This window comes from Amblyomma americanum, chromosome 3, assembly GCF_052857255.1.
Source record: "Amblyomma americanum isolate KBUSLIRL-KWMA chromosome 3, ASM5285725v1, whole genome shotgun sequence".
Classification (NCBI taxonomy): Eukaryota; Metazoa; Arthropoda; class Arachnida; order Ixodida; family Ixodidae; genus Amblyomma; species Amblyomma americanum.
Genome location: NC_135499.1, coordinates 224,475,363 through 224,503,021, shown reverse-complemented (window position 1 = coordinate 224,503,021; position 27,659 = coordinate 224,475,363). Strand labels below are relative to the sequence as shown.

General features: G+C 48.3%; 1 protein-coding gene across 1 annotated transcript; it reads left to right on the top strand.

The window, feature by feature from the left end:
* Window positions 1-69: 69 nt before the first annotated feature.
* On the top strand, window positions 70-20,816 carry LOC144124395 (solute carrier family 28 member 3-like). The gene is made up of 10 exons (XM_077657022.1): window positions 70-83; window positions 2,531-2,678; window positions 6,931-7,230; window positions 11,252-11,413; window positions 12,347-12,472; window positions 14,043-14,170; window positions 16,067-16,235; window positions 17,197-17,349; window positions 18,813-18,993; window positions 20,740-20,816. Exons 1-10 carry the CDS (start codon window positions 70-72, stop codon window positions 20,754-20,756), a joined length of 1,398 nt encoding a protein of 465 aa, XP_077513148.1. The 3' UTR covers window positions 20,757-20,816.
* The last annotated feature ends 6,843 nt before the right edge of the window (window positions 20,817-27,659 follow it).

The following is a 27,659-nucleotide window of genomic DNA, read 5'->3' as shown; positions in this document are numbered from 1 at the left end:
GAGTTAAATTATGTAGCTTACTGTAGCGAAAAACGGCGACAAGCATACCTGGTATCGCGTCAGGCACCCATGAAGGCGCAGAAGTGAGCAGGGATCCAGCGACGACGGTAACCAGGGGGTCGTCACTCACCGCCATTATCAGACGACTGAACAGAAGCAGACGAGACGCTAGGTGGCGGGGTGGATGGCGCAAAATGGTGTTCTTTTGAACTCCTTTTACGACTTGGGGCGCATTCAGACCAAGAAATTCCATTTAAAAATGGCAGTTATAAGGAGGAGAATCCTCCTTTATACCCTATTATTTAGTGCAGGGAGTAAAATAGGTAATTTAACACATTTTTACTCCATATTTATGGAGTAAATGTTTCCGCATATGGAGTATAAAGGGTGGCGCCAACCATTTAAACCCCCATTTGGGTTGATTCTTGTTTAAAGTGTACACTCGCTGTCAGAATGAATGCTTGTTCCACACTGGTAACAAAAAAAAAACGTCCAAATGAGAGGAAATGGCTTGTCCTCTAGCGAACACCCAAAAAGAGGTTTTATTTACTCCATATATATGGAGTATTTTATTTACTCCCTTATACAAGGGAGGTATTTAGGAGTATAATGGAGTAAATTTTTTACTTCCCACAGAAATGGAGCCCAAAAATTGTGTCATCTTTATTTATCCTCATTCAGGCTCATTATTACATCAGTGCCAGCAGCGGGAACGGGCATTAGCTGCAGGTGCCGCCGGCAATCCAACTTGTGAAACTGCTCTGCCCTAACGTGTCCCCGCGTCACGCGTTCTTTTCGCCGTCTGCAAGCCCAGCGGCGGCGTAGACGGAGGCAGCAGGAGTCGTCTGCTTGTCGTCAGCTTTTGCTGTACGAGCTCGTTTGGTTCGCTATGTGCGTAGATAAAGGGATGTGACACAAGAATCAATAGTTCAAATCTGAAAAAAGTCGCGGGGTAGTTTTCACTGTCTGCACCACGCCATATTTCAGCAAAAACCAGAGCAGAATAAGTTGAAAATGAAAACACCGCTGAAGGTTGTTTGGTATGACTGTGTTTGCTTTCATATTCAGTTCTTTAAGGCTTGGCTTTTCAATATTGCTGAGTAAAAATGTAGCCTCATCTACTCAATCAAGAGCTCCGCGTTTAAACTATGTTCTGTCACAGTGCAATGTTCGTGCAACGCATTATAACCTCTTTCAACACACCGCGAGAACCACAATGAAAAAAACTGTGAGAATTAGGCCTAAGCGGAGGCTCTAACGGGGTGGCGACACTAACAAAAGAGGATCAGGTATGGTTAGAGCACTGGAATCTTCTCAAGAGGAATTAAATTATGCAGCTTACTGTAACGGAAAACGGCGACAAGCCGAAAATCTTGTACCACGGCAGGCGCCCGTGAAGGCGCAGAAGCGAGCAGAGATCTAGCGACGATGGTAACCATGCGGTCATCACTCACCGCAGTTATAAGACGACTGACCAGAAGCAGAAGAAACGCTAGGTGGCGGGGCAGATGGCGCAAAATGTTTTTTTTTACTCCAGTGGGGACTTGGGGCGCATTGAGACCAAGAAACTCCATTCAAAAATGAGAGTTATAAGGAGGAGAATCCTCCTTTATACCCCATTATTTACTGCAGGGAGTAAAATAGGTCATTTAGCAGATTTTTACTGCATATTCATAGAGTAAATGTTTCCGCATATGGAGTATAAAGGGTGGCGCCAACCATTTAAACCCCCATTTGGGTTGATTCTTGTTTACAGTGCAAACCCCTGTGGCTGTGAACATCACTTACAGCGAATCTTATTAGACTGCTCAGCGTGACTGCTAAGGAATGTTGCTATGGCATCAATTCTACCACCTGACAGCCTTTAAGGCGAGAAAAGTATAGACAGCGACCAAGGCGCACATATACCCTTCGGTGGGTGCCTCCAGACCGCTTTATTGGACTGCACAGCCAAGTAAAACAAGAAATATACACACGATTCCTAGTCGTCATGCAATCTCGCGAAGAAAGGCTTTGGCACGATTTTTATTTGAGCGGGTTTAAGTCTCGGAAGCGCCCTTTTCCGCAACACGAAGTTCGCGCGTAAGAAAGAAGCGGTCCAGTAATTCACTAAGGAGGCGTTTTGGGCCATAGTAGGATGCAGTTCAAAGAGTCGGACGAAGCGGCTTTTCCACGGCAAAGGACCGCCTTCCAGCCAATGGCGTTGACCGATTCTCATGAGCCTGCTAGCGTGACAATGCAGGGAGGGGACTGTCCCTTTTCTTCTGCCACTCCCTGCATTGTCAGGCTAGCAGTCTCATGAGAATCAGCCGACGCCATTGGCTGGAAGGGGGTCCTTTAACGGGGAATAGCCGCTTCGTTCTTGAGTTGTATCCAATTGTAGATAGTGTGGCACAGCGAAGTGATACGGCTTGGGAGAGACGGAACCTGTCTTGCCAACAAGAGAAAAAAAGAACGCTCTACTTCGTGCAGCAATAAGTGAACCTTGCAAATTAATTAAGCCTCTCTCGTCGGGTTCCACATTCCGCAGGCGGCCGTGCCTGTGGGGTTCGGTGTGGCTCTTGCTGCTGGCTTTGCTGGTGCATGACTCGTTGAACGACAGCCGTAGGCTCATCTCGCTCGGTGGCATCGTGGCGATTATTCTCTTCGGTTTGCTCTTCTCCAAGTACCCATCGAAAGTAAGCTCGCTGTCGTGATATGCGCTGGGTAGCACCTCGAGTTTCTAAGTTTTCTGGAGAGGAACGAAGAGAAAAACAGCTGTGCGCACGCGAAACGCCGGGTGCAAACACCGCGTGAAGGTTGAGGCTGTTTTCCCGATGAAAACAAACTCCCTTGGACGTCCTGTGGACGTTCAGGACGTCCACGGGAGTTTCAATGTCTTTTGGGTTCTTTACCTGCTGTATTTGTTCTTCATCAAAGTTTGCCTACGTATCTATGCACTCAGCGCACAAACACATTGGCTCTCGTGCAGGTGGTCTTGCGGCAGTGCGGCCGCGAAGTGTGGAGATTCTGGTTGGTCATGCGTTTCCGCGTTGATGCGCTCGCCGTACGAAGGTGTGACAGTGATGAGAGTGGCCTCCTTGCGCAGTGCCGTTCACTACTCGCAGCTATGCTTCACTATTTTGGCTCGTTTAAGAAAGGCACCCGGGGATGCCGTTAGCGAAGCACGTTTTAATTGCTACTCGCGAACGCAGACAATATAGTCCAATCAGAAGACTTCTGGCGAGGGGAAGGAGGAATACATTGTCGCAGATTTTTCTGGTGGGATTTTGGTGCGAATCTTTAATTTTCAGGAACTGCACGGAAATACGTGGACGGAAAGACAAGAGAGGATGCAGCACAGCGTGTACTCTTAACAGTTCAAGGAAATTATCCATAGTTTTGAAGGCTACATTACGGAAGTTGACTTCACCGTATCCATAGTTTTGAAGGCTACATTACGGAAGTTGACTTCACCGTATAGTCTTCAACTTGTTGCCTGGCGGCTACAAACAAGGTTTAATGAAGAATCGAATAGAATAAATCGTCTATATTCAATGAGAAAGCCGTACATATCAAGAAGTTCTTTCGAACTGCGTACCAAGAACAGGCCACTATCTTGTCCAAGTGGCTCTTTAGGAAGTCGCCTTTTGAGAGCGTAAGGCGCAGTTTATTGCTCCTAGAAAACAGTGCGCTGACAAGGATGCCTTATTGTTCGCGCTTTCATCTTCTGCACAGGATTAGTGACCTTTACTGATACTTAAAATAGCATGTTGTTATCAATATTTTACCACAAAAAAACGCAAAGTGCACATTTATCACTTAAAACTTCAGCGACGGTGGCAAACATCTCTATTCGTTTGTGATAGCACAAAGAGAAAACGAACAAAAGTTGAGGGGGGTAGTCTCCCTCCGCTAGGCAACGTTTCGACAAGGACCTGTCCGCGCGTCTGGGTGATGCGTTCATCATTGTCAGGGATAGGGCCTTCGCTCCGAAGAGGAAGCACCGGTGAGGTAGAGAAAGATGTGTAGGGAGGGTGGAAAGATTGCGAACGTGAACTTGAAAAGAGTGTTGTCCAGATTGGGGGAGGGGGGGGGGGGGGCTGCGACAAGTAGCATGCTACGAAGAGCAAAAAGGAAATTATAGTACTTACGCTTTTCTTCGAGACATGAAAGAAGCACCAATAAATGAATATTGTCTGCGAAGAGTGCAAAGGAACGCAGAATAAAGAAAAGGCTGTGGAGCCGGCATACTTATTCGGCATGGAGCAAATTGGCGGCGCGTAAAAGAAACATGTAAAGAACATATGTATACGGATCCATGGATCCAAGAGCACTCGGATAGGAGTAGTTTATTTGTGGACAGGTAGAAAATGTAAACTCAATGAAGAGGTCTTTTAGCTGTTTAAGCCAGGACATAGCAGTGTTTAGAAATAATGGAGCGATCACCCTAGGGGATATGAATGCCCGCGTTGAGGAACTCTATGGGTACAGAGACTGCAAACGGCACGCTGTTATTAGACCTGTGTGAAAATTATGACCTCACCCTATAGATAATAGTGAAGACAAATGTGAAGGGCAAATAAAGTGGGAATCGGGAAACCGATAGTCGACCATTGACTACATCATTGTCACAGAAGATATTTAAGAAAAATTAAAAAAAAATGAAAATAGATGAAAAGGGTTCCAACAGCTTACAGAGTGACCATAAACGGATCACCCTCTACTGGGGCTGCATAGACTGAAGATAGGCCAGGATGAGGACAAAACCTTTCTGACCAGGAGACAAGTGGCGGACATTGTGAAGAGAGATGAATGCAGTACATATGAAGTAATACGAACAATGTGGAAGGATGTAACGGTTGCAGGTTCATTGTGTGTGGTGTAGCACGAAACAGAGTAAAGAAAAAGTAGCAGACGACCTTCGTCAGTTTAGCGCTGCACCAAACTACTGTTAACCAACTCGCCAAACTAGCTGTCTTTATTGAGTGTTTGGTTGCAGAGCTCACTTTTTCGAACGCGGTACTGCGTTTAAAATCAGATGCGGTGCAAAGACTAGAGATTAACAAAAGAACAAGGGGCAGATTATTAACCCTAAGGCCCATGGAAAGGCAACAGCGAAGCTGTACAGGGGGATATGGATATGGTACGGGGGGATTTGAGGCACGGAGAGCACAGAGCAAATTATCGTTTGAGGAGAGACTAGGAAAAATAGACGACAAGAGGTGGGCAGTCAAACACTTCAGACATTTGTACGGAAAAAATGCGGGGCACACAATGGAGGAAAATGACTAGAAAGCTTACGACATGCAGGCTACGCGGAAAACAACGGGGAAGTTATTACGAATGTCAGAAATCAACTCCGCGAAGCCGAGACGACTAAGTGAAGACAAGAAATTGGTACAAAGGAATGATTGCGTGAATACAGAGCTGGAAAAAGCGCAATCGGGAAGGAAACGATGTTTGATAATCCAAGAGACAGTGCCCTTCTACGTAAGGCTAGATCAGGTTGCTTTAGAACCAGGCACTATAGCAGGGGTGCGCAATAAATCTTATTTGGAAGCGAATCGAATACGAATAATGCAATTTCGCTGCCGAATCGAATGCAGATAATATACACACAAACCGAATCATGGAATACGAATTATATTTTACGAATATTCGCCATTTGTCCGAATATTTGTGCAAAACAAAAAAATCGTGCGACAGCTCAGCGCTACTGAGCTATACCGTTACGGTGCAATGCCTTATAAAGTTACAGCTATGTCTGTTAAATGACGCAGCACTGATCTTCACTAGGGGGTACACAACACTAAGTCTGTATATTAACTGTATTCCCTTCTTGTTATACGTATAAAAAATTACATTTTGGTAATTGAGCGGATATATAGCGCAGGAGTCGGAAGAAGTACTTCGCGAGCGAGGACTTCGAGAAGATCCGGTGTCGCACGTCCGTGAAGCGAAAGCGTCGGAGGAGGCGAGGGCATCATCTAGCTGGCTGGCGAAGAGGATATAGCATATATACCAAACAATTCTGGACAAAAGCATTCTTTGAGCGGAAACCGATTGTGGACGCAGTATTTTATACAATGTAAAATTGGGCTATAGAAGTCAGTATATCCGCAGATCACCCGACGGCAGTCTTGCATTTTTTTCTATTAACGTTTTTACTACATATGTTAAGAATGGACAATTACCTTCAATATTTCCATAACAGTACCTTACAATTTGTTACTTTTCAAAATTATTGTCCGAGAATGTTGGACACCTAGCGGGAAAGCTGGTGTCGATGCACATCATCCACCATGGCGAGGCGCACGAATGCTGGGAAGACGAGGTTTCGTATTTGGCTTGGCTATTTTTGTGTGCGGAACTTGGATTCAGCCGTAATGGTACCACTCTTCTCGAGGCAAACCTCGGGGCAAAAGTTTCTGTATCAGCCTAACACCGAACTTGCGGTAAATTTAGTGACTAAATGAAAAACGCACTATTCAGTAATAATCTAACGTATGCGCACACGGGAGAGCATCGCAGCGCAGCTGCCGATTCAGAGGGAAAATCCACGTTTTCAGCCAATCACTAGCCGAGCCAAATTCGAAACCACCTCGTCTTCCCGGCATTACCGCGATGGTTTTAGTGCATTCACATTAAGAAACTAACACAGACGGTGCTGTCAGCTTTCCCTCTAGGTAGCATCGAGAAACTATATGGAGACATTGGGATCAGTAAGCGCGCATTTGGAAAACCACTGTCCACAAAAGACGCGATGGCGCTACTCGTTTTTTTTATCTCTCTGCGACGTACTCTCAAAGTTACCGCGAATTTCATGGTACGCTTAACGCCTCATTCGTCACTGATGAAAGGAGATGAAGCGCCGGTGTCTGATGGTAGTCGCCTGGTAGTTTTTCCACAAGCCTGAAACTCGCTTTTATTCTCGCACCGGGTCTATAGGTGAACTGGTACCAAGTGATGTGGGGCCTGCTGCTTCAGTTCATACTGGGCATCGGCGTGCTCCGTTGGAGCCGCGGCCGAAGCATACTCGAGTGCTTGGCAGAGAAGGCCAAGCACTTCTTGGACTACACGAACAGAGGCTCCTTCTTCGTCTTCGGACACCTCGCGTCGGGCTGGAACCTCACGGCAGCCCTTGGGGACCTCGCCAGGGTCGTGACTCCAACTGACGCCTTCCTGGAAGGCACCAACGCCACCAGCAGCGCAGACATCAAGCCGCTGTTCCCAGTTTTCACGTTCCAGGTCAGACTACAGCTTTGTTTTATTCATTTACTGAAACAACTCGCAGCCTCCACGTTGAAGCATTGTGTAGTGAGACATACAATTATTAAACATAAAAGAAAAAACAACGATTAAAGGGAATACGTTACGCAGTGGTTAGCAATAATTAACGAACAAGATACACTTAAATTCAGAGAAACCATTTCATTATGTTTAAAATGTGACCTCGTGGAAGCGGATCAGGAATTAACATAGAATTCAGAAACGAACAGAAATGAGTACATTTTATTCAACAATAAATGCAATTTTTTTTGCTGCAAAACGTATAGGAGAACCACAAGATTCGAAAAATATGCCGGTAAGCATATTTCTAAGCGTGGAAGTTTCTCTGCTGCTATAGTAGGATACAACTTAAGTCTGCAGTGAGGCTCCGCCCACATTCAGGACCGGCGCACAGAATTCCTCCACGACAAAAATGTAGGCCGTTGTTAAAACTTCTCTTGTCACCTAAACAAGAAGCTAACCATGAGAAAAAAGTTATAAGCTTTAGAATTTTGATACCTGGCTTGTTTAATAAAGTCAAATATTAAAAAGCTGATTTCGTTCACTTTTGTGACTGGCTAACGGAGTTGAGCAGCACGCCGCGGACCTTTTTAAGTTGTATCCTACTATAATAATCTAGTCTGCAAGGCTATCAATATGGCTTATGGTACGTGGCAGGGTAGACACGTTGGCCGTTCTGGTACGACCAGAAATACCTAAAACTCTCGTGATTGTGAAGACGGTATGATGTATGGCATGGGTATTACAAGGGCAGCGCGTTTCCGTGTTGACTGAATACCATTTTTTGACGTAAGCAAATAAGTGCGACTGTTCGACGTGATTCTAAAGTCGGAAGTGAGAGCGATAACTTGATGTCAATCTCTCTGGAATGATTGTGATAATGAAGAGTGATGAAACGCTGCGGCACAATTTCGTATAGATTCCAGACAGTTTGTTAGACGTTCTCGGTGAGGCGAGCAGTTAGGCGATGCAAATTCAAGTGCTGGGCATACGAATGTGTGGTAAGCTAGTTTTCGAGTGGCAGATGGCTCAACACAAAGAATAAGTTTTAGCTATCCAAGAGTTCGTGAAGATTTAGGTGTGATTTTTTTCTATGTGCATCGACCAGGAAAGGTTAGTGGTAAGTTATGCCCCGGTATACAGGTTTTTTTTTTTCAGCTGCACCAAACTTTCATAAAGAGACTGCTCGCATTCGCGCATTTTTTATTTTGCAGTTTGCCATGAGAGTCACTTGAAACATGAGTGATTGTACTTTTAGGTGTATGATTAACAAATATGTTTAATCAACTTTTAATTCGTTAAAATCTAAATTAACATTGCTTGCGTTCCGCGGCCCCGGGAAAGTGCGGTGTCATGCTGAAATAAAACGCTGTCATCTGCGGCGTCTTCCTTGGAATGTGCAGGCTCGTACATATTCATTAGGATGGGCAAGGTTAATATAAGTGCCCACAGCAGAAGCGGTTGCGCTCTGTCTGGCCGCTGGAAGGAGCAACGCCTCAATGACGGGTTCAGAGCATCCCTTCATTTTAAGAAAATAATCGCGACGGGAGTAACGCACCTCGCTGTCACTTAAGCACATGTTTTGGAAAAGTAACTTAATTTGATACCTTCAGAAACGAAACATGCATATAAAATTTGGGATGCCGCTTCTTTACGCAGACTCTTTGCTGTTTTATTGGATAAAAAAAATAATTTCCACAGCAGTCACACACATGAGACAGTCACGCATAGAACTTAATAGCCGTTTTATTATCCCAGGCAGAATGGCGGCACAAGCGGCTAATAATTATCCGCTTAAGGTCTTCCACGGTGGTGGATTCCGTTGTGTAGACTTCAGTCTTCACATAACCCCACAAAAAAAATCTAATGGGGTGAGGTGAAGCGTTCACGGCGGCCATGCAACGGGACAAGAGCGTCCTATCCACTTCCCTGGATAATTGCGGTCAATAAACTGTGCATCATGTTACGAAGAATGCTCTGGAGCTCTGTCGTGCTGAAAGCGTCCTTCAGCACACCAAGCGGCAGGCCAGAAGGAAAAGTCGTCCACAACTCCCTAAAGTACTGCTTAGCAACGTCCATAACAGTGCTCCATTCGTGGCCCGCGACGCACGCTTCAAGCAAGGCCGTCCAGTGCTCCTTGTGTGGTTAAACCTCCCATGCACGTCGGATGGTCGCTGCCTGTCGTCGAGTGCTCCATAGATGCAGTGTCCCATAGTTAGACACCCCCTCGGCACATCACTGTTCCTGGCCCTATCCTTACAAGACCTCCTTGCCAAGCTCCCGTGCGGCCTGCCTGGTGTGTCCCCTCCTAACGAAGCGACAGTCAGTATTGCTCCTATGTAGAGCTTCCCTGTAAGTGTTTCTTCAAATAATAACGGGAGAATTATCCTGTCATAAAAATCCCGCACCAAACGTTGACGGACAGTCTTGCTTGGTTTATGTGCTTTACGTATCCAGTGGGGGCTGACGCTTGACGAGTAATGGGCACTGTGCAGGCTGACGGTTGAATTTCCGCATAAGTGAGCCTAATCTGTCCGAATAGTTTTTTTCGGGAATTCAGGGTCGCGATCTGTTTGAATTAAAAGCCGACTGTAGAAGTCCAGGCGTCGCATGAAACCACTGTCGTGCTAATCTCGGCGCAGGCAGACGTGGGCCGGGTATAATCGATGCCCTACTAAACACTCTCCGCACGGAGGTGCGTTAGGCCTAGGGCGGGGTATCATTTTCACTCACGCTCGCTTCCGCTTTGGATGCCACGTATACGCGAGGACGCCGGTCTCGAAGTCTTCACTGATTATGTGCTCCTTTTTTTTTTTTGCTCTGCCTTTGCTTTTTTCTGACCACCGTGCTACATGATGCGAGTTTGTTGATGAAGTGTGGGCAAGAGCGGGGCGATGCAGGTGCACAGCAGAGTAGAGTTTCGCGGCTAGGCGAGCGTTTTGCTCCGTTCTCGCTTCGAGTTGTTGATCAATTCGGCCTTGCCCTGTACCATCTCCTAGACGGTTAGCTTAGTTAATAGAGCGAGTGTCCCGAGAGGCGTGATTCTCGGATTCGATCCGCGGAACAGAACAATTTTTTCCTGAATTGCGAAGCTTCTGAGAAAGCTGTATAACTTTCTGTTAGACGTATGGCTGTGCTCACCAGGACGCTGATAAGTAATTATTCACTAATTGAAGCCTTATTCGTATCAACGTGAGAATTAAGCAAAATAGCTGTCTGCTAGACAACGTGAGAAGTTGGTCGCTGCCGTGTAGGTCACACAAACCGTATCAGCCGAGTGGTCGGGATCAATGTGTTCAAGGGCCAACAGGCGCCGAATGAAATTCAATTGGGGCACCACAGTCAGTGTTTTGTGCTGCTTGGCACAGATTGACCAAATTGGGACAATATGATGCTTTGATAGATTTTTCACTACTGCTGTGTCCGTTCTTTTCCGGATGCGTGAAACTTTCGTGGTCAGGTACGTGGCATTAGTTGCGTCCGTGCTCTAATGGAAGCTTGAAGTGAGCAATAATACTTAATGACAGAACTCTAGTACAGTTCTTTAAAGAGCGCGTCTGGCGCCCAATGACTGATATTTTCGCGAAATGTATGAAAAATTCTTCTTTCAGGAGATTTCATGCGCAGTATTTCGCACTGAAATTTAAAGGGCCCCATACAAATGATGCGCTGTTGGCGCAACTGTTCTGTCGGGCCATGGCCTCGCCCTCCAGGCGGCGTCGCGTGGGCCACCAGACTAGTGTTCTTATATATGCTCCCGCACAGGAACACTACACCCGTGGATGAAGTTCTACGATAAAGGTGGACCTAAGGAGGCGCCGCCATTAAACGGTCTTGAAGTGTTGCTCTGTCTCAAAGAGAGCGGCTTCTTTGACACATTCAAATGTTCGCGCTGCCATTTGCGTTTCGACTTCTGCATGCCACGGCGTCATGTTTATGGTGTAAGCGTCGCGTAATTTTTTATTCGCATGTCCCGCAGGCGCTTCCGGTGATATTTTTCTTCAGTTTTTTTGTGAACATCCTCTACTTCTACGGCATCATGCAATGGCTGGTTAAAGTGGTTGGGAAGTTCCTGCAGCTGACCATCGGCACGACCGTCTGCGAGTCCATGACGGCAGCTGCCAACATATTCCTCGGAATGGTGAGCGCGCTCCGGTCATTTTTTTTTCTCGCCGCAGTAGTTAATACGAGTTACGTTGCATGCATGCGTGTCAGCTGTATGTTGCAAGCTGTATGTGCCAAGCCCTCACTGTTCGTATGGCGCTGAAAGTCGTTCATCGAATTGGTCTTAACAGGAACCAGAAGCCGGAAAACTGCCACCAATTGTCGCTGGTTTGACGAAGGAACCAGTGCATGCAAGTGCGCCGAAATGCTCGCTCTTTAAAGTGAGCCAGGTCATATTATAATTGTGTAAGATGTAAAGTGAACAATGGAGTGGAAAGCCTCAGGTTGCTTGCCAACGTTTTGACAAGAGCACTTGTCTTCCTCTGGGCAAATCGTTCATCATTGGCGGATTTTAAATAGCGTCATAACTCTGAGGAGGAAGGCCATCTGTCCAACCTTCTTCATATCAAGGACGATCTGCCCAACCTCTGTCTACCAAGTGTAAGGTATATGTTGTTAAGACACCCTATACAGAATAGCTATCGCGCAGAAAAATTTACTTCTCGCTTCAGGTGCATAATACTCTTCTAATATCACTCTTCGAAGAAGAACTTTGTGTGAATTACTAGTGCGCGTGACAAAATGCTTCATCGTACCCGGCGTGGTGGCTCAGCGGTTAAAGCGCGCAAAGTGACGCTTCCGACCATGGCGGCAGAATTTTGACAATGGCGAAATGCAGAAACGCGCATGTACAGGGATACGACTTTGAAAAGCCACAGGCGGTCAAAACGAGTCAGAGGCACTCCACTGCATTGTTCGTTATAGCCGAGGCATACGTGTTTGGCGCGTGAATATTTACTACTTCCGAGTACCAAAATTACTGAAACAGGTGATAGTGACGCGGTCAGCTTAACGCTGCCGGAGCATTCAAGAATATACAGGCACTTGCACCGATCTCGCTTCGTCGCAGTCCGAGGCGCCCCTGGTGATTCGGCCATTCCTGTCGAAGATGACGAACTCGGAGCTGCACACGGTGATGACTAGCGGCTTCTCCACCATCGCCGGCAGCGTCATGGCTGCGTACATCAGCTTTGGGGTGAGCAGAAGACTGCCCACGAGCACTTGGGTCCTGTTCATGGGGCGACGAGCGTCGTGAAGCGATTCCATAATCAGATGACGTATCCGTACCCCCTTTGCCAAAAGTAACCGAGCAACAGGTTTGTGCTTTTCAACCGTATCACAGAACCTTAAGGGCACCCCTAAAGACAGAGAGGTGTCAAAACGTGAGGACAAGGGTTCCCTTTACTTTACACAGATTCATAGCTTAAGGGCTGCCATAAGTGCTTCGCTACGCGGCTAAGAAACAAATCACCGCTGTCCGGTTACTTTTGGCAAAGACGGTGCATGCGCGTGGTCTGGGAGCTTCCTGCAGCTGACACTTGCGGCTCATGGATGACTGCATCCAGATCAGAGGGCTGACGCCACACTTTTGGCGCGGCATAAAAGCTGCGTTTAAAGAAACCCTTGCGGGCTTAATAGTGCGTACGTCGTGTCTCTAGTGTATTCCAGAAGCTTGAAGCTATTAGCTTCGCCTTGAATCCGGTGACTGTAGTCGGATGTAATTTAACTTCTGCAATGCCTGGCCACAGCGGGGCTTGCTGTACTCGTAGTAAAGCAGCCAGTTGCGTTAGTTGGCGATTGGTCATCATTGGAAGGACGCGTGCTGCGCTAAAAAGACATGTCCTGCCATGTCCTGTTCTTTTCGTGGTGTCCTTGTCTCTTTAGCGCAGTAACATTCTTCCGGTCTTTATACTGCACTCATAGTAAGTAAAGCAGCAAGTTGGGTTAGTTGGTGATTGGTCATTTCAGGAAGAACAATACAGATGTAGACTGTCTGCATCGTTGAATGAGTCGGGATTTGAAAAAAAGCTGAAAAGCTGTCCTATGCGATTCGACTTTCCTGCATTGCATTTCATATTTAACCCCGACACTTGGCGATAAGGCAGACTCCAAATTTTCACACATCTATGCCAGGGCTGCCCTTCGCCTACCGAACGTTCGCTGTGGAATGACACTATGCCTCATATTCAAACGTTGGCTTCCCCGTAACCCGCGAGAAAGGCCACATCGACGTCTGCCTTTCGCGCCACGTTGTCAGAAAGGTCACGAGTGATAACCTTGTTTAGAGCTCTTTGTGGCTGGGTAAACACTGCCGACAAAACCGTTCTTTCAACTTTTCCATTCGAGCCAGCACGCCGTAAATAACTAAAGGTATGCGGCTCCAGCAAACGAGTGAGCATTGCCCCCAGGGGGGGGGGGGGGGGGGGGGGGTCACGAGTGATTACCTTGTTTCGAGCTGTGTGTGGCGGGGTAAACACTGCGGACAAAACTGTTCTTTCAACTTTTCCGTTCGAGCTAGCACGATATGAATAACTAACGGCATGCGGCTCCAGCAAAGGAGCGATCATTGCCCCCAGATGGTGGGGGCAATGTTGAGGGTTCAGGGGTTGACAGCAGCTCTCTCCGCTAAGCGGACTCCATTATGAACTCTTCGCTGAGCAAAAATGCTCGTATGACGTGACGAGGTGTGCGGCGAACGCAACGTGGCCAAATAGCCGCCCCGCAGGGGATTGGTGGTCGAGCAGCCTGAACGTGTGCTTACGCAGGTGAGCCCCGGCCATCTGATAACGGCCTCCATAATGAGCGCACCCGCGGCGCTGGCCTGCTCCAAGCTGCTGTACCCGGAGACCGAGGCGAGCAAGACGCAGCTGGAAAACATTGAGATGCCCAAGAGGTGAGACGGCGTTGGACACGCTCCACGGTACAATCATCCCTGCCCACTCGGACCTAGGAGGCACTGCACCTCTCTAACGAAAATTTCGTTAGACAGTCTATGACTGTCCAGAGACTTTTGTCTGTAAAGTCTTAGACTTTCTGTAGACAAATTTTATTGACTAGTTTATAGGCAATACAAATCCTGTAGACAGCCTACAGACAATCTATAGATTTATGGCCGTACACTTTTAGTAGAATTTTGTCTATATATAGTCTATCGACTATCCAGGTGGTCGAAATTTCCGGAGCTCTTCACTACGGCGTCTGTCATAGCCTGAGTCGCTTGGGACGTTAAACACCCATAGACTAAACTGTCTATCGACTATGGATAGACAAAAGGAATTATTTGTAGTAAGGCAATAGGGCCTGTAAAAAGTTTACAGATAGTCTGTGATTATTTTTATAAGGGCTGAGGCGAGGATCTTTCTTTTCTTTCGCCCATGCATGGTTCCTTCGGAGGGACTACAAGCAAATGCAAAAGCTAACATCAGCGTAAATCACAAGGGTAGAAACTTGGGCGAGTCGGTAACGGTGATCCATGGAAAGTGAGAGTAGCGCAAAACGGGACAAAGGGACAGAGAAAGACAGACACAACACAGGCGCTAACTTCCGACTGAAAGAAACCAGGGCGGCCAAGACGAACGTAATCCGTGAGGGGAAACAGGCGCATGCGCCCAGAAAGATAATGAAAAACAGGTGAATGAGGATCTACGGATGTGCACGATTCAGCGTTTCTTTAAGAAGGCCAGCTCTCTTTTGGACAGGGAGATAGACGGCTTGCTTACACATTTATCGTCCAAGGCAGCGATACGAGCTGCTTCAATAATCTCTCGCGTTAACTGATCCCGGTGTCTGGCAACGATCGAGCACTTGTCCAGAAATGGCACACAACCACACTCCTTGCAGTGTAAAGCCAGATTACTGTTCGTGTCGTTTTTTCTGCCCCTGAAAAACTAAGTGCGCTTTCCAAAAAAACTTTGCCCGCTGATAAACGTCCCCAAAAGCTGCAGTGCACCATTAACCACAGAAAGAAATTCGTGAAATGTACTGAAGGCATTGTTTATGACATCCCTCTCTCTTGCGGTAAGCGGTATGTTGGTCAGTCAGGTCGGTGCTTGAATGAGAGACTTCGCGAACACAAAAATAACTTGAGAACTTTTACTGGCAGTAATCTGGCTTTACACTGCAAGGAGTGTGGTTGTGTGCCATTTCTGGACAAGTGCTCGATCGTTGCCAGACACCGGGATCAGTTAACGCGAGAGATTATTGAAGCAGCTCGTATCGCTGCCTTGGACGATAAATGTGTAAGCAAGCCGTCTATCTCCCTGTCCAAAAGAGAGCTGGCCTTCTTAAAGAAACGCTGAATCGTGCACATCCGTAGATCCTCATTCACCTGTTTTTCATTATCTTTCTGGGCGCATGCGCCTGTTTCCCCTCACGGATTACGTTCGTCTTGGCCGCCCTGGTTTCTTTCAGTCGGAAGTTAGCGCCTGTGTTGTGTCTGTCTTTCTCTGTCCCTTTGTCCCGTTTTGCGCTACTCTCACTTTCCATGGATCATCAGCGTAAAGCTTCCCAATTTCATTGTAAGCAAAAGCCATCAAATCTTATCGAGGAAAGCGTTGCAACGGTCTTGACCGCGGAAAAAAACTGAGACATACCTAGTGACTCAGAAACAAAACACCAAGGAAAAACAAAGCTTGAATGAATGATGAAACGAATTTGGTTTGTAATGGCTCTGTGGCCTGTGTCAATGTAACAGAGCTGGGATGATATCGTCAACTAGTGACCTGATGTCCTCACAGCTGTGGAGTGATCTGACGCTATTGCTTTCTCTGGTGGCTGATGACGTGTGCAGTGAGGAGCGCAACGTCCTCGAGGCGGCGTCGAACGGCTCTTCCGTTGGAATGTTCATCGTGGGCAGCATAGTGGCCAACCTGGTCGCCTTCCTTGCTTTCATCGCGTTCCTCAACGGTTCGCTGCAATGGATTGGATCCATCATTGCCCTGGACTTTCTCAGCTTCGAGGTGAGCGTGATCCTGAAAAACATTCTCTCTAGATGCATGTAGACTTTCGGTGTGACTTGTGATCATTTCGTTATGCAAAATCACTCTCAGCGCGCTTAAGCTTAAACATTTAAGCTTGTGAGTGTAGCTGAGCAATACAGAAAACGCCACTTGTATATCGTTTGAAATTATTTTCAGTGAAAAAAATAAAAAGCAGCCAAACTGTTAATTTTTCACAAAATAAAGCGTCAGTCACAAGTAGGAATTTTCATGCAAGGTGCAAATTGCGCTCACAGATTACAAAACCAAATAATACTGAAAACAAACAATTCAAGTGCGCTAAAAACTGTTGAAATATCAGTGCAGGTCGATAGCTGTCTCCTTTGTTCGTAAAAGTTTTTTTTTTTTCACCGTTTTAATGCTGTTTGCAACCCTGATAATTTCTAGTCTACAAAGACGAACGCAACTGTAAACCTCCCAGATTCTTTCTTAATTTGTATAAATACGGGGGCGACAAATTTCATGGGTCAGCGGAGTGGGCGAGCTTGAATATTATCTGTTATCGTGCTGTTTGTGAATATCTCTGTTTTCTGAGGAATTCTGGGTAGGCATAGGTCTGGCATTCCGACTGAGCGGCCGCTCGTGATGCATACAGATCAATACGAATCCGCGTCCGGCGGCACTGGCTTTTAACACGCCGTCTACAGCCGCATACCAGAGGCGCTGATGCATTTCGTTTTTACGACTTGGTTTGCTTTTTCTCTCCATCCAGTCCTTGTCAGAAGTAACCGGACTGCGCTTCATTCTATTAGGAGACATTTAATCACCCAGAGGATAGCAGCCATCCAGGCGTAGCTTCCCGCCTCGGAACTGACGAGAGGTGGCAACCACAGCGCGCTCTGCGTGGTCACGGCAGCCGGGTTACTTTTTGCAAGGACACAAGCATAGGGAAACTTACTTCCTCTATTCAACGTTGGCGCAGTGGTTGTTGGCCAAGCTGTTCACCCCCCTGGCATTCCTGATGGGCGTCCCCACGAAGGACTGCGGCGTCGTGGGGGAGTTGATCGGCATCAAAACCTTCGCCAACGAGTTCATCGCTTATTCGCGACTCGCCATCATCATCGGCGATCTCGACGTGAGCGCTTCTGCTTTGCCTGCGTTAGGAAGTGTCGAGAACCCTGCCCTGCCAGCACCGAAGACAGCGCTTCAAGCGGGCAGGCGCAGCTTGCCTCCGCGGACTCAAATGCACCTCTCACAGATGTTAAATCGGTGTGATAAAATTAAAGTGTAATTATGCGCCGGAACTTAGGCACATCGTAGAGAAGACATTTTTCAATAGAAGTAACTCAAAGAATTGACAAGCACCTGAATTAGAAGCGCGTTTTCACATTTTGCTTGTGTCTAAACGCGTATCTAATCTACGAGCTGGCGTTCAGTAACAAGACGTCATAGGTTCCGACAGTTATGTGCACTTGAAAACCTGTCTTTAAAGGCCACTTAGCTTTACGGCGCCAGCTCTACAAGAAGCTCTACGTTGCCCGGTTTCGCGACGTTTAGCCTCGACGCCTGTGTCCTTCCGCAAAGGATAAGGGCAGAGATGCATTCCCTACAACGCTCGCTAAAATGGCGTTCAGGTTTCTGGCGTGGTTCGTCATCTACATACGTGGCGGCCCGCGAGGGCGCGCTGTCACGCAGTCGTGGTCGTCGCAGCGTCGAGGGTGGCCAGAAGCGAACTTCACGCGCTCAGGATGTTCGATGGTCGTCTGGTAGTTCCTGTGGAAATCCGTCGAGCTTTCGGCATCTGTATCTCACTGACACGTTATTAATAGCTCGAGTTGCAGGGCACAAACTGCCACATATCTTTAGCTGACGTTTTACGCATTTCCACCACTTATCTCCTGACGCGCAGCTTTGAAGGTTAAGAAGACAACCGACGAGAAGTTGATTTTGCACGTGCTCTCTCATCCTTTCTGTTTCCCTAACAGTGGCCGACCGAGAGCCGTCCCTCCCTGTCAATAAAGGAATCATTTACTAAATCATTCTCCTGATAAAAGAAAACGGCATGCACAAGCAACCCTCTAAATGAAGCGAGTTTTCCTTAGCTTAGCCCGAGATAGTTGTGGGCTTGTCATCGTCACCGCTGAACAAGTACATGTAAGTGAATTCATTGTAAAAAAATCTAAAAAAACTAGGAGGAATAATACAAATGAAAGTGATTAGAAACTCATTAAAAAATTATAAAACGCATGCTGGCGCGCAGTATATTTGACAGGTAGGTTCCAGACGCTTTAATTCTTTAAGAGCAAAATAGTTCCATAACGTCAATATGGCCACAGAATGAAGTCCTCTTTCACTGACGTAAACATGGTCACCAGTGAAACGACAAAGACATGTTAAAATTGTGGGACAACAGTGAAACAGTTGGTTATTGAACGCAGTCCTACCTCGAGGAGAAAATGTGTCTTTATTTGCTCTGACTCTTGGCACTCCGCATAGCCCTTGTGCGCCCTGCACCTGGCTCCAGAAACCTGCCATGCGCAGACGCTTGGCCACGTCATGGCGCAAGGCCTCAAAGTCCCATTTTTCCACTTCCCTCAGGAGCGGTCGGTGGTGATCGCCACGTACGCCCTGTGCGGCTTCTCCAACCTGGGCTCCGTCGGCATCTGCCTGGGCGCTCTGGGCGCGATGGCGCCCGACCGCAAGGGAGACTTCGCCTCGGTCTCGGTGCGGGCCCTGGTCGCCGGCTCGTCCGCATGCTTCCTCACGGCATGCGTGGCAGGTACCTGAAGCACGTGCCTCCCCCGTAATTGGTAGCCACTGTGAGCACAAAAACGTCGACTTTGCCTTGAAAATGCCGCTGGCGAGCGTTGTTATGCTAGAGGGACACCGTGCACGAACTGAAATTGAACTGCATCGATTTGTTAAAGCCGCGTTCTAATGACAAAACAGCTGCTTTCACTGAAAGCGAAGCTTTGAGAAGCTAAGCACTGCAACAAAAAAATGGAGGGGACACTTAAGCTCCGCCCTAAGGGCATGATGCGATAGCGTTAATGGATTAAGGCCGAAATGTGTGGCCTTGGTCATTCTCTACTTTACATTCATAGGCCCTTGGGAGTCTTCATACCCCTCCTGTCGCAGTGGTGCAGCGGTTAAGCGATGCGCCAATGCCCTCCGATTGCAGGTGCTGCCACCGGTGGGGCTTGCGCGACCCAGCTTGCTATTGACGTTGACGTGCGTCGATCCTCAGAGAAAAGGCACTGAAGCATCACGATATTGAACGCTTTCTCCCTGTTTTATGAGAAGCACGTACGGTCGACTTCAGCTTAGTGCCTGCAGGGTACTTAGCCGTACCTCGCACGCTGCTTACCCCCTGACTGACGCAGCGAGGGGAACTCGTTCTGTTATTTATGGCTCTCCACTTTGGTTCCAGTTCTTTCCAGTCTGCCCGATAGCAGTTACGGGAAAACCAGCAACTATTCTCGTACCTTAGAGGATGTCGCTATTAAAGAACACCATTCACGTCACATTTTCGCTGATCTGGTGGCACTGTTTGAAATTGTGCACCTCACAAGCCGGGTTATGTCGCAGAACGCAGGGGACTGCATGTGCTGTTGTCATCGTATAAACCGCGATACATTTAGCGTATGGCCCTTGTGGCATCTGACACTGTTTGAAGCCGTTTAAGAGAGTTCTTACTGAAATGAAGCTTTAAAATAAAAGCCCCGTCAGAAGTATACAGCCCAAGGGTTTGTGTTTAAGCTGTTTAGAAGGGGGGGAATTGAAAATTGGCTTTGAGGAAAGAAAATGACACAGTAACTCCCACTTATCCCGGCGGACACCCAAACCGCGCCGTAAGAAGAGGGATAAAAGGAGTGAAAGAAGAAAGGAAGAAAGAGGTGCCGCGTGGTGGTCGTCCCGGAATAATTTCGACCACCTGGGGATCGGTAACGTGCATTGTCATCTACCTGGAGATCTTTAACGTGCACTGACATCGCACAGCTAGCACACGGGGGCCTTTGCGTTTCGCTTCCATCGAAACGCGGCAGCCGCGAGGCTCCCTGGAACATTTAGCAATCAAAAGCTTGGGAGGATTGAGGACTCGAAGCCCTTTATTGTTCGAGAGATTACGGTCGCTGAGGATGCACAACGAGGCATGCTGCAGGACACGTACAAAGGAACCCCTTGGACTGTATACTTTTGACGGGGGGTGTGCGCGTTTACACCTGCTCACAATTAAAGCCACGCCGCGCGCTCCTATTTACGCCTGTCGTCACTGTTAATATGGAAGAGGTGCCATTCGAAGTGCGTATGCAGCTCCATGTTGCTTACCACGCTAGACGTCTGTGGTATCATGTCTTCACAAGGTTCGTATGACGACGGCCTCGACAGCTACTCGTGATGAGCATATGATTAGATTGTTTCTGTCGTGTTGCATTTTGCTGAAGCCTCTTGACAACTGTTAAGCAATGAAAACTAACCGTCAGCGGAAAGAAATGCGACAATTGTCTGCTCGTTCTTTCCGCAGGGAGCCTCATTTCCTAAGCCGCGATGATTCTTCAAGGGCCAGGGTGCCAAGCCGCACATGCAGCCACTTCCTAAAAGGCTCTCGGAGAAGCATCGGAAATAAAATACAAAATGGTTTGGTCTGGTTTATGGGGGGTTTACGTCCCAAAGCGACTCAGGCTATGAGAGACGCCGTAATGAAGGGCTCCGGAAATTTTGACCACCTGGGGTTCTTAACGTGCACTGACATCGCACAGTACACGGGCCTCTAGAATTTCGCCTCCATCGAAATTCGACCGCCGCGGCCAGAAACGCACCCGCGTCTCTCGGGCCAGCAGCCGAGCGCCGTAACCACTCAGCCACCTCGGCGGCTTAAAAAAATACAAAATATGAAATTCTCTTTTTTATATGTGCAGTAAATTGAAAAGAGTGGCCAAACCGCTATGTGCGTAGGCAAAAAGCGCCATTTCGTGTTATACGCAGTCGTTCTTCCTCACTCTTGTCAGCCTGTGTCACCAACAACGACCTAGCATTTATCGCTGCCAAATCAGAACTGTGACAAAAACCGTCCTTCCATTTCAGCACCGGGCGCTTTTGCAGGTTCCATTAATCACCTGTTTCTTGCATGCAAAAGATTCTATAACTGCGGTGGCCCAGTGGCTTGAGAAGGGGCCCTCCTCGTATGCTCGAGGTGCGGGGCTCGACCCCCACTGCCACCTGATATTCCCCATGATTCAGTGCTCCGCTTCTCCGCGCTGAAATACGCTCGGTGATTTAATAGCTGCCATCTTTTTTCAACCAGACACGTTAGCTAGGAAATATCATCACGACCATGCTGTTACAAATCAATGAGCCTAACGGGCTGCTGAAAGGATCTTTCAGAAAGTGAATAAAGCTGGACATGCTGAACAAATAAACGTGGTTGGACGTGAAGCTGTGATGGTAACTCACATTACTTGCAGACTGCTCGCTCCATTTCGCGGGCTACTCACGCAGTGCGCACCCTAAAGTCACTACCAGGAATACGGGAGAAGCGCTTCTAGTTCCCTTGGCTGCCACCCCGTGTCGGATGGCTTTGCACATTCAAAAATTGGAGGGGACACTCGAGCTCCGCCTTAAGGGTGTCACGTGATAGCGTTAATGGGTTAATGCTAATTATTGCGGAATTGGCTTTTCTTTACATTCATAGATCCCTGGGAATCCTCATAGCACCACTGGAGCACGCCACTCCCCTGCGATGGCAGCTGCTGCCACCGGAGGGGCTTGTGTGAGCCGTGTTGCTCTGTTCCCGAGCAACCTCTCTCGACCAATCATTTATATACAGCCACTTACCACCATGGTCAGTTTGCTCACAATCCTCTGGGCGGGCTGTGATGAGACCGCAAAGTGGCGTGACATAGGTGGCCCACCTAGGTTGCTTCTCTGGGAATTTTAAAGTGAAAGTTTTACTCGCAATTTGACCTTCAAGTGGAGGAGCGGTGGAGATGTGGCAGCGACGTCACATACCATGTCACTCGCCGCCGCCGTGCCGACAGCCGCGTTGGCAGCTGTGGCCACGTGACTAACCACGTGACTCGCCGTTTGCTGGAAAAAGGAGCCGGAGCCGCTTTCGAATGCCCGCAGATAGAGAAGGACTGATCACTATTTGTGACGAAAACAGATTAGTTGGAGAAAATCAAGCCACAGCTCGGGAACGACCGGCAATACAGCTTGCCAATAGCTGCCGGCTGTGTCGTTTCTTGCGCCTACACTCTCATTCAGTGATTTTATTTACGCCGGAAAGATTTTTCTGCCGAAACTCTTTATGTTGTCATCGAGAAATAAGTGTCCAGTTCATCTTTAAGGGCTACCTGCTCGGAAAAGACTGCGCGCACTTCATGACAGCAAGCGACGAAGCGATCTGGAATTAGGCCTACACTGCACGCCAACCGACGCCAGTGGTGTTGTGTGCATGTTTGTGTGTGTGAGTGAGTGGTTATGAAAGAGCAGAAAAGAAGTGGAATATGTGCCGCTGTGCATTACATCTTTTTGGCGATAACACGAGCACTTCACGTTCCAGGCAAGTGAAGAATGAAGGAAAAAGCAGCCTGACAAGGCGGATTTATCTTGGCCTGACTACAACGGTGTCCTCCCGGCGGCTAGGGCTGCCGTTGGCCACGTAATTCACAGAACTGTTCAAAACAAGTTTATAGACAAATTACCAAGGTGTGCATCGTGTTACGTGCATGCGCCGTTAATGTACATTGTGTGCAGTGCTTGTGGCTTCGAAACTGCCCTGGAGTATTTTTCAGGTATGAGACGAGCTTCAACACTCTGCTGTGTTCGTCCATCGTTTGTTAGGTACTCGTGCTTTGTGTTGCGTTGGGATATGCGAAACTCGTACTTTCTCTCTCCTGTGTGATAAATATGTGAATAAAGATCGTCGCTGCAATAACAGACACTGACGCATATTTACTTGCTTTTTTCGTTTGGTTTGTTTACCACCTGGTTTGGGAGCGCTGCTCTTAGGCATTTTGTTTGTTTGCGCTCTGCCTGTCCTTCACAATGTGCATACCTTCAAAAATGACAAGCAAAGTAGCAGTAGCAAAAAGACTCTTAGTTGTTAATATATGAATTAGTGCTTGCAATGAAAGAGTGCTACGTTTCCTACATTCGTCTTTAAAAACGGTTCTACCTGCCTTCTAATGACGCTCCTACTTGTCACAGCGGTCCTACTTGCTTGGCGGTCGCTAGGCAGATCGGCGCTTCCAGTCCGCGCCGCCGTAGCGCTATAGAATCTTGTTCCAACCTATCGCATTCACATCTTTTTTAGACCATTAAATCTGCTATGGACTGGAAGACATTTACGCTTGAGTTCTTACAAGCACACAGTCATCGTGACAGCATTAAAGCACGCCGTATTTTACTTTCCAGCATAGCAGCAAGCAAAGATTATCGTCCGCTGGTCGTGTCTGAACTCAAACACACGCGGTGCGGTGCGATAGCGCCGGCTGGAACAAGATTCTAGCGCTACGGCGGAGCGGACTGAAAGCGCCGATCTGCCTAGCGATAGCCAAGGCATGCCCAAAAATATCGGAGTTGGACACGAATCATTGAGCCGACGCTACTGTGACGTTCCTTGTGTGTGCTACGAGGGTCCCCGTTCGACGGCGCGGCGTAGACGGAGCCCCCAGTGGCGGCGAAAGCACAACCGGACCCCCGTTCATGTTTCTACTGTATATGGCTGCAAGCAACTTGAGTGAGATTGCTTTTGGGCCTGCCGCCGTGGACCGCACGGAGACGACCCAGATGACAGCGGCATCATCAATTACCGAGCCATACTCGTTGAGAGTGACGACCAGAACGAAGGGGTTTAAGCCCAACCGGACACCCTTTCCATAGTGTCGGCACGAGTCGAACGCCGCCGCCGCCGCCGCCGCGGGGAGACTGGCGTTATCCTCCCCAATTGCCGTGGCCGTTCCAGGGGGCCTCGTTTCGGCGGGCCTGGCCCCGTGGCAAGACGGTGGGCATCATCAATCAACCCTCCCGAGCACATCCCAGGACAAGGGACCACTTTCACGGCCTTTTAGTGACCTCGCGTTCCGGCCTTGAGGGGCGAGTGTCATTTGATGGAGAACGGAGGCCGGTGAGCCGCGAGAACCGACAGCGGGCCAGAGCGCGCCTTACCGCAGCCGACGCTATGCGCTACCTCGAAGACAACCTTCTTTCCCTCGGACTCAACACGTGAGGGGGGCGAGACCATAAGTGCGGTGGTGTGTTTGTGCGCCCAAGTGAAAGCCCTAGGCCCCCCCCCCCCCCCTCCGGCGTGGGCGTCCTCACCCTAGGGAGTGTGGGGAGAAGAGGATATAAAAATCGACAGGGAGTACCGAAGAAGACACGCTCAGGACGACATCGTTCGCCAAGGGGGCGGGGCCTTCAGCGCCGAAGCCCGACGGCGTGCAGCTTCTGCCAGCAACCGTTCGAGATTAACTCCGGAGCCCCTCCATCGTCCCCATGAAGTCGTCGGCACGTAAGCTCGGACGCCCCAGCCTCTGACGTATAATCTTAATCATGTGTAATTATTGAATATAACTGTTTGTTTAAACTGAGCCATACGGTGTCTCTTTGCCTCTCCGTCCCGTGTGGACCTGCGCATTATGGGGGGTCATCACACTACGCTACGCTTTTCGCGTTTATTTCCATCGTGATAGTACTTTTTTTTCTTTTTTTCGCGTTGCTGGTTAGATGTTTAAGTTCACCAAAGAGACCAAGAAGCCAGGACGAAACATTTCCAGTTTTGTTCCTTCAGTCGAATGTGTTACTGCAGAGCAGTTAGATTTCGTTTATTTGCACATTTTATATTGTACATGTCATTTTTTCATTCCGCACACGTTCTTCAGCACTGTGTTCACGGCTGCTGACAGAATATAGCTAAGAACCTTCTGTGCTTCATGTCAATTCGCACATTCTCCGCCTTACGCTCTCCTCTAGCATTTTGAGCGCAATAGCTGCAGCACCGTCTTTTTTTGGTTTTTTTTTCTTGGTAGAACTTCCTTGTGTTCTCTGGTGCCGTTAGCTTCTCAACAGTCACTTCCAACGTGCCGCAAGGCATTTACCACAAAGGATCGGGGAATTTCGAGCCTTCCTCTTGAAAGATGTGCCGCCATAGTGGGCTCATCGGCGTAGCCGATGCTTCTGTCAGGGTAATCAATGACCAGGTCATCATGACATGTACTGCATGACAGGCGCTCAAGCGTTGTGTGAGCTCAATAGCCAGCAACTTAAGCGATGACAGGTAGTGAACTTACTTTCTTCTTAATGTCTTGTTCTGTCACTTCTACACTAAATTCGCTACCCTCATCATTTGTATCACCTGTGTCTATTTCTTCTTCCCCCTTTGGAAGCAGAGGTAGAGTCTTCTCTACCTCTGATCCTTGAGCCCTAAGCCGTTGTTTCTTGTGTGGCGTTTTTACATTAAGAATGCTCCACCACGTTTTGATGATTTCGATGAACTTTGTGGTTTCATTTGCGTGGTCAAGGTTTTTTCAGGGCAATTCAAAGCTTCGATGACGAAATCGGTAAAAACTTTTTGGGACAATCTTGATATTTTGTTTTTCGATGGTTGTTGGGTATAATGCTTTCTTGGGTAGGCCACAAGGAAACTTAACAAAGCAATTCTCTTCCAATGAATTCAAGTCTGAGTGTTGCAAATGATGCTGTGTTCATGTTGTGCTGGTCGCTTGCATATTCTGGGAGTAGAAAGCACAGCCCCTGGTGAAATGAGGGCCAGAAAATTGTCGGCGAGAGCGACGGGCGATTCCGAAACCAGTGGCTATGTTCATGCTCCGTATCACGCGATATGGCGATAACACCGAGTCCAGAGAAGCACCGCGCCGTAGCAACGGTCTGCCTTCTTGTTTCGCATGGCACGGTGAAAAAGCGGCTCAGGTAGTTTTATTCGCGAGATGGGGCGATAACCATCCGCGGAAGCCATCGTCTTCAAGTTGGTTGACGCTGAAGCCGCGGAAACCTGGTTACCCGCGCTCGCCACCACAGGAACCGCCGACTGCATCTGTTACGTCAGCCGTGCGGGTAGGAGGATATGATCAGGCATTCTCTGTCTAGGGGGCATTGCGCTCTCGCGACATTCGCATTGCAGTTCTCGCTACGGACGGAGCGAGTCGGCCGGAGCCGTCACCACGCTTAGCATGAGCTTAGCGCGCAAGCACTTCTGGCCGCACTCCCCGGGTTTCACGGGTCGGTCTGTGTGAAGCCCGGCCAAGTTAAACCGAGGAATAACGCCCGCACCGCCAACAACAGAGAACGGAAGCGTGTGAGACGCGCTGAAGACACCGATGAAGAACGCCAGCAGTGGACACCTCACTCGCGCTGTGAGTATATGAGGTGGTGTGCACCTATAGGAGGTAGTTATGCGCCTTTCCCTTTCTTAAAAGCAGCAGAAGGTCTAGGAAGCGTTGGTTTAGACCTTTGATTTTGAGGAAGGAAAAGCGCATAACCGGCTCCCTAGGCCAGTGGACACGTGTTATGCGTTTAAGTACGTGGCGGTGGCGTCCAACTGCGAAAACAGTGCTTTCGCGCAATATTCCGTGTTCAGCAATGCTAAACCGCCAGCAATTTTTCGTGGATGTTTCACCCCTGGTTAACGACGCCGGCTTTCCTGCAACGTGGGCTTTTTAACGCTGTCGCGTTAAAATGGCGTGTTGACATCTGTGGGGTATAGATAGAGAATAACAAAGTGCCTGCAGAACGGAACGTGATAGGCCACTAGGCTTAGCGGTTACTCGCTGGGAGCTTTCCCAACATCCTGGTAATGACGGTAAGATTAAAACTTGTTCGCTCTTCGTTTTCCGTCTCAGAACTTAGTTGTCAGTAGCCTAGTGAGCGTTATGAGTGCGAGTCTATGGCTTCCAAACCAGTGCGGTTGGCGCATGGTCATGGGAAAATAGCACACGCACGTGTGAAAGCCTCGCGCTTGTATAGCTTCCACTCCACCGCTGCGTCTTGAGTCAGCCGCCCACTTTGCGTTTCTTCGGGATTTCTCTACTGCCTCGTATTTTCCTTCCGCAAGTGTCTCGATTTGTATCGCAACTCGTCTGGCATCAGCAGAATGCTGACTGTTCCGATGAGCCGTGTCCATGCATGCCCCAGTGCATACGGGGCGCATGATGTAGATTTCGTAGAGGGCAGAAAAGAAAGAAATTTCAGTTGTCCTTGAGCGCAGGAGGCCGCCTTGAGAAGGGCACTGCTGATAAAGGCGTACCAAAACTCTGACTGCGATCGCTGCGAGACAGCCGTTAATGATTATCTTAGCAAGAAGTTGAGTATCTTCTCATAGCTACCGGCTCGTAACAAGTCTGAGACCTCATGAAGCGTCACCACTGCGAGTCACCGTATCCGTCTTCCAGCCTCAGGTGCGACATCGTTACGGAGCACTTGGAATAA

Excerpts from the sequence above, each read along its gene's own strand:
- LOC144124395 (XM_077657022.1), top strand. Across the intron at positions 7,231-11,251 it reads TCCCAGTTTTCACGTTCCAG|GCGCTTCCGGTGATATTTTT; the intron begins GTCAGACTACAG and ends CATGTCCCGCAG. Across the intron at positions 16,236-17,196 it reads TGGACTTTCTCAGCTTCGAG|TGGTTGTTGGCCAAGCTGTT; the intron begins GTGAGCGTGATC and ends ACGTTGGCGCAG.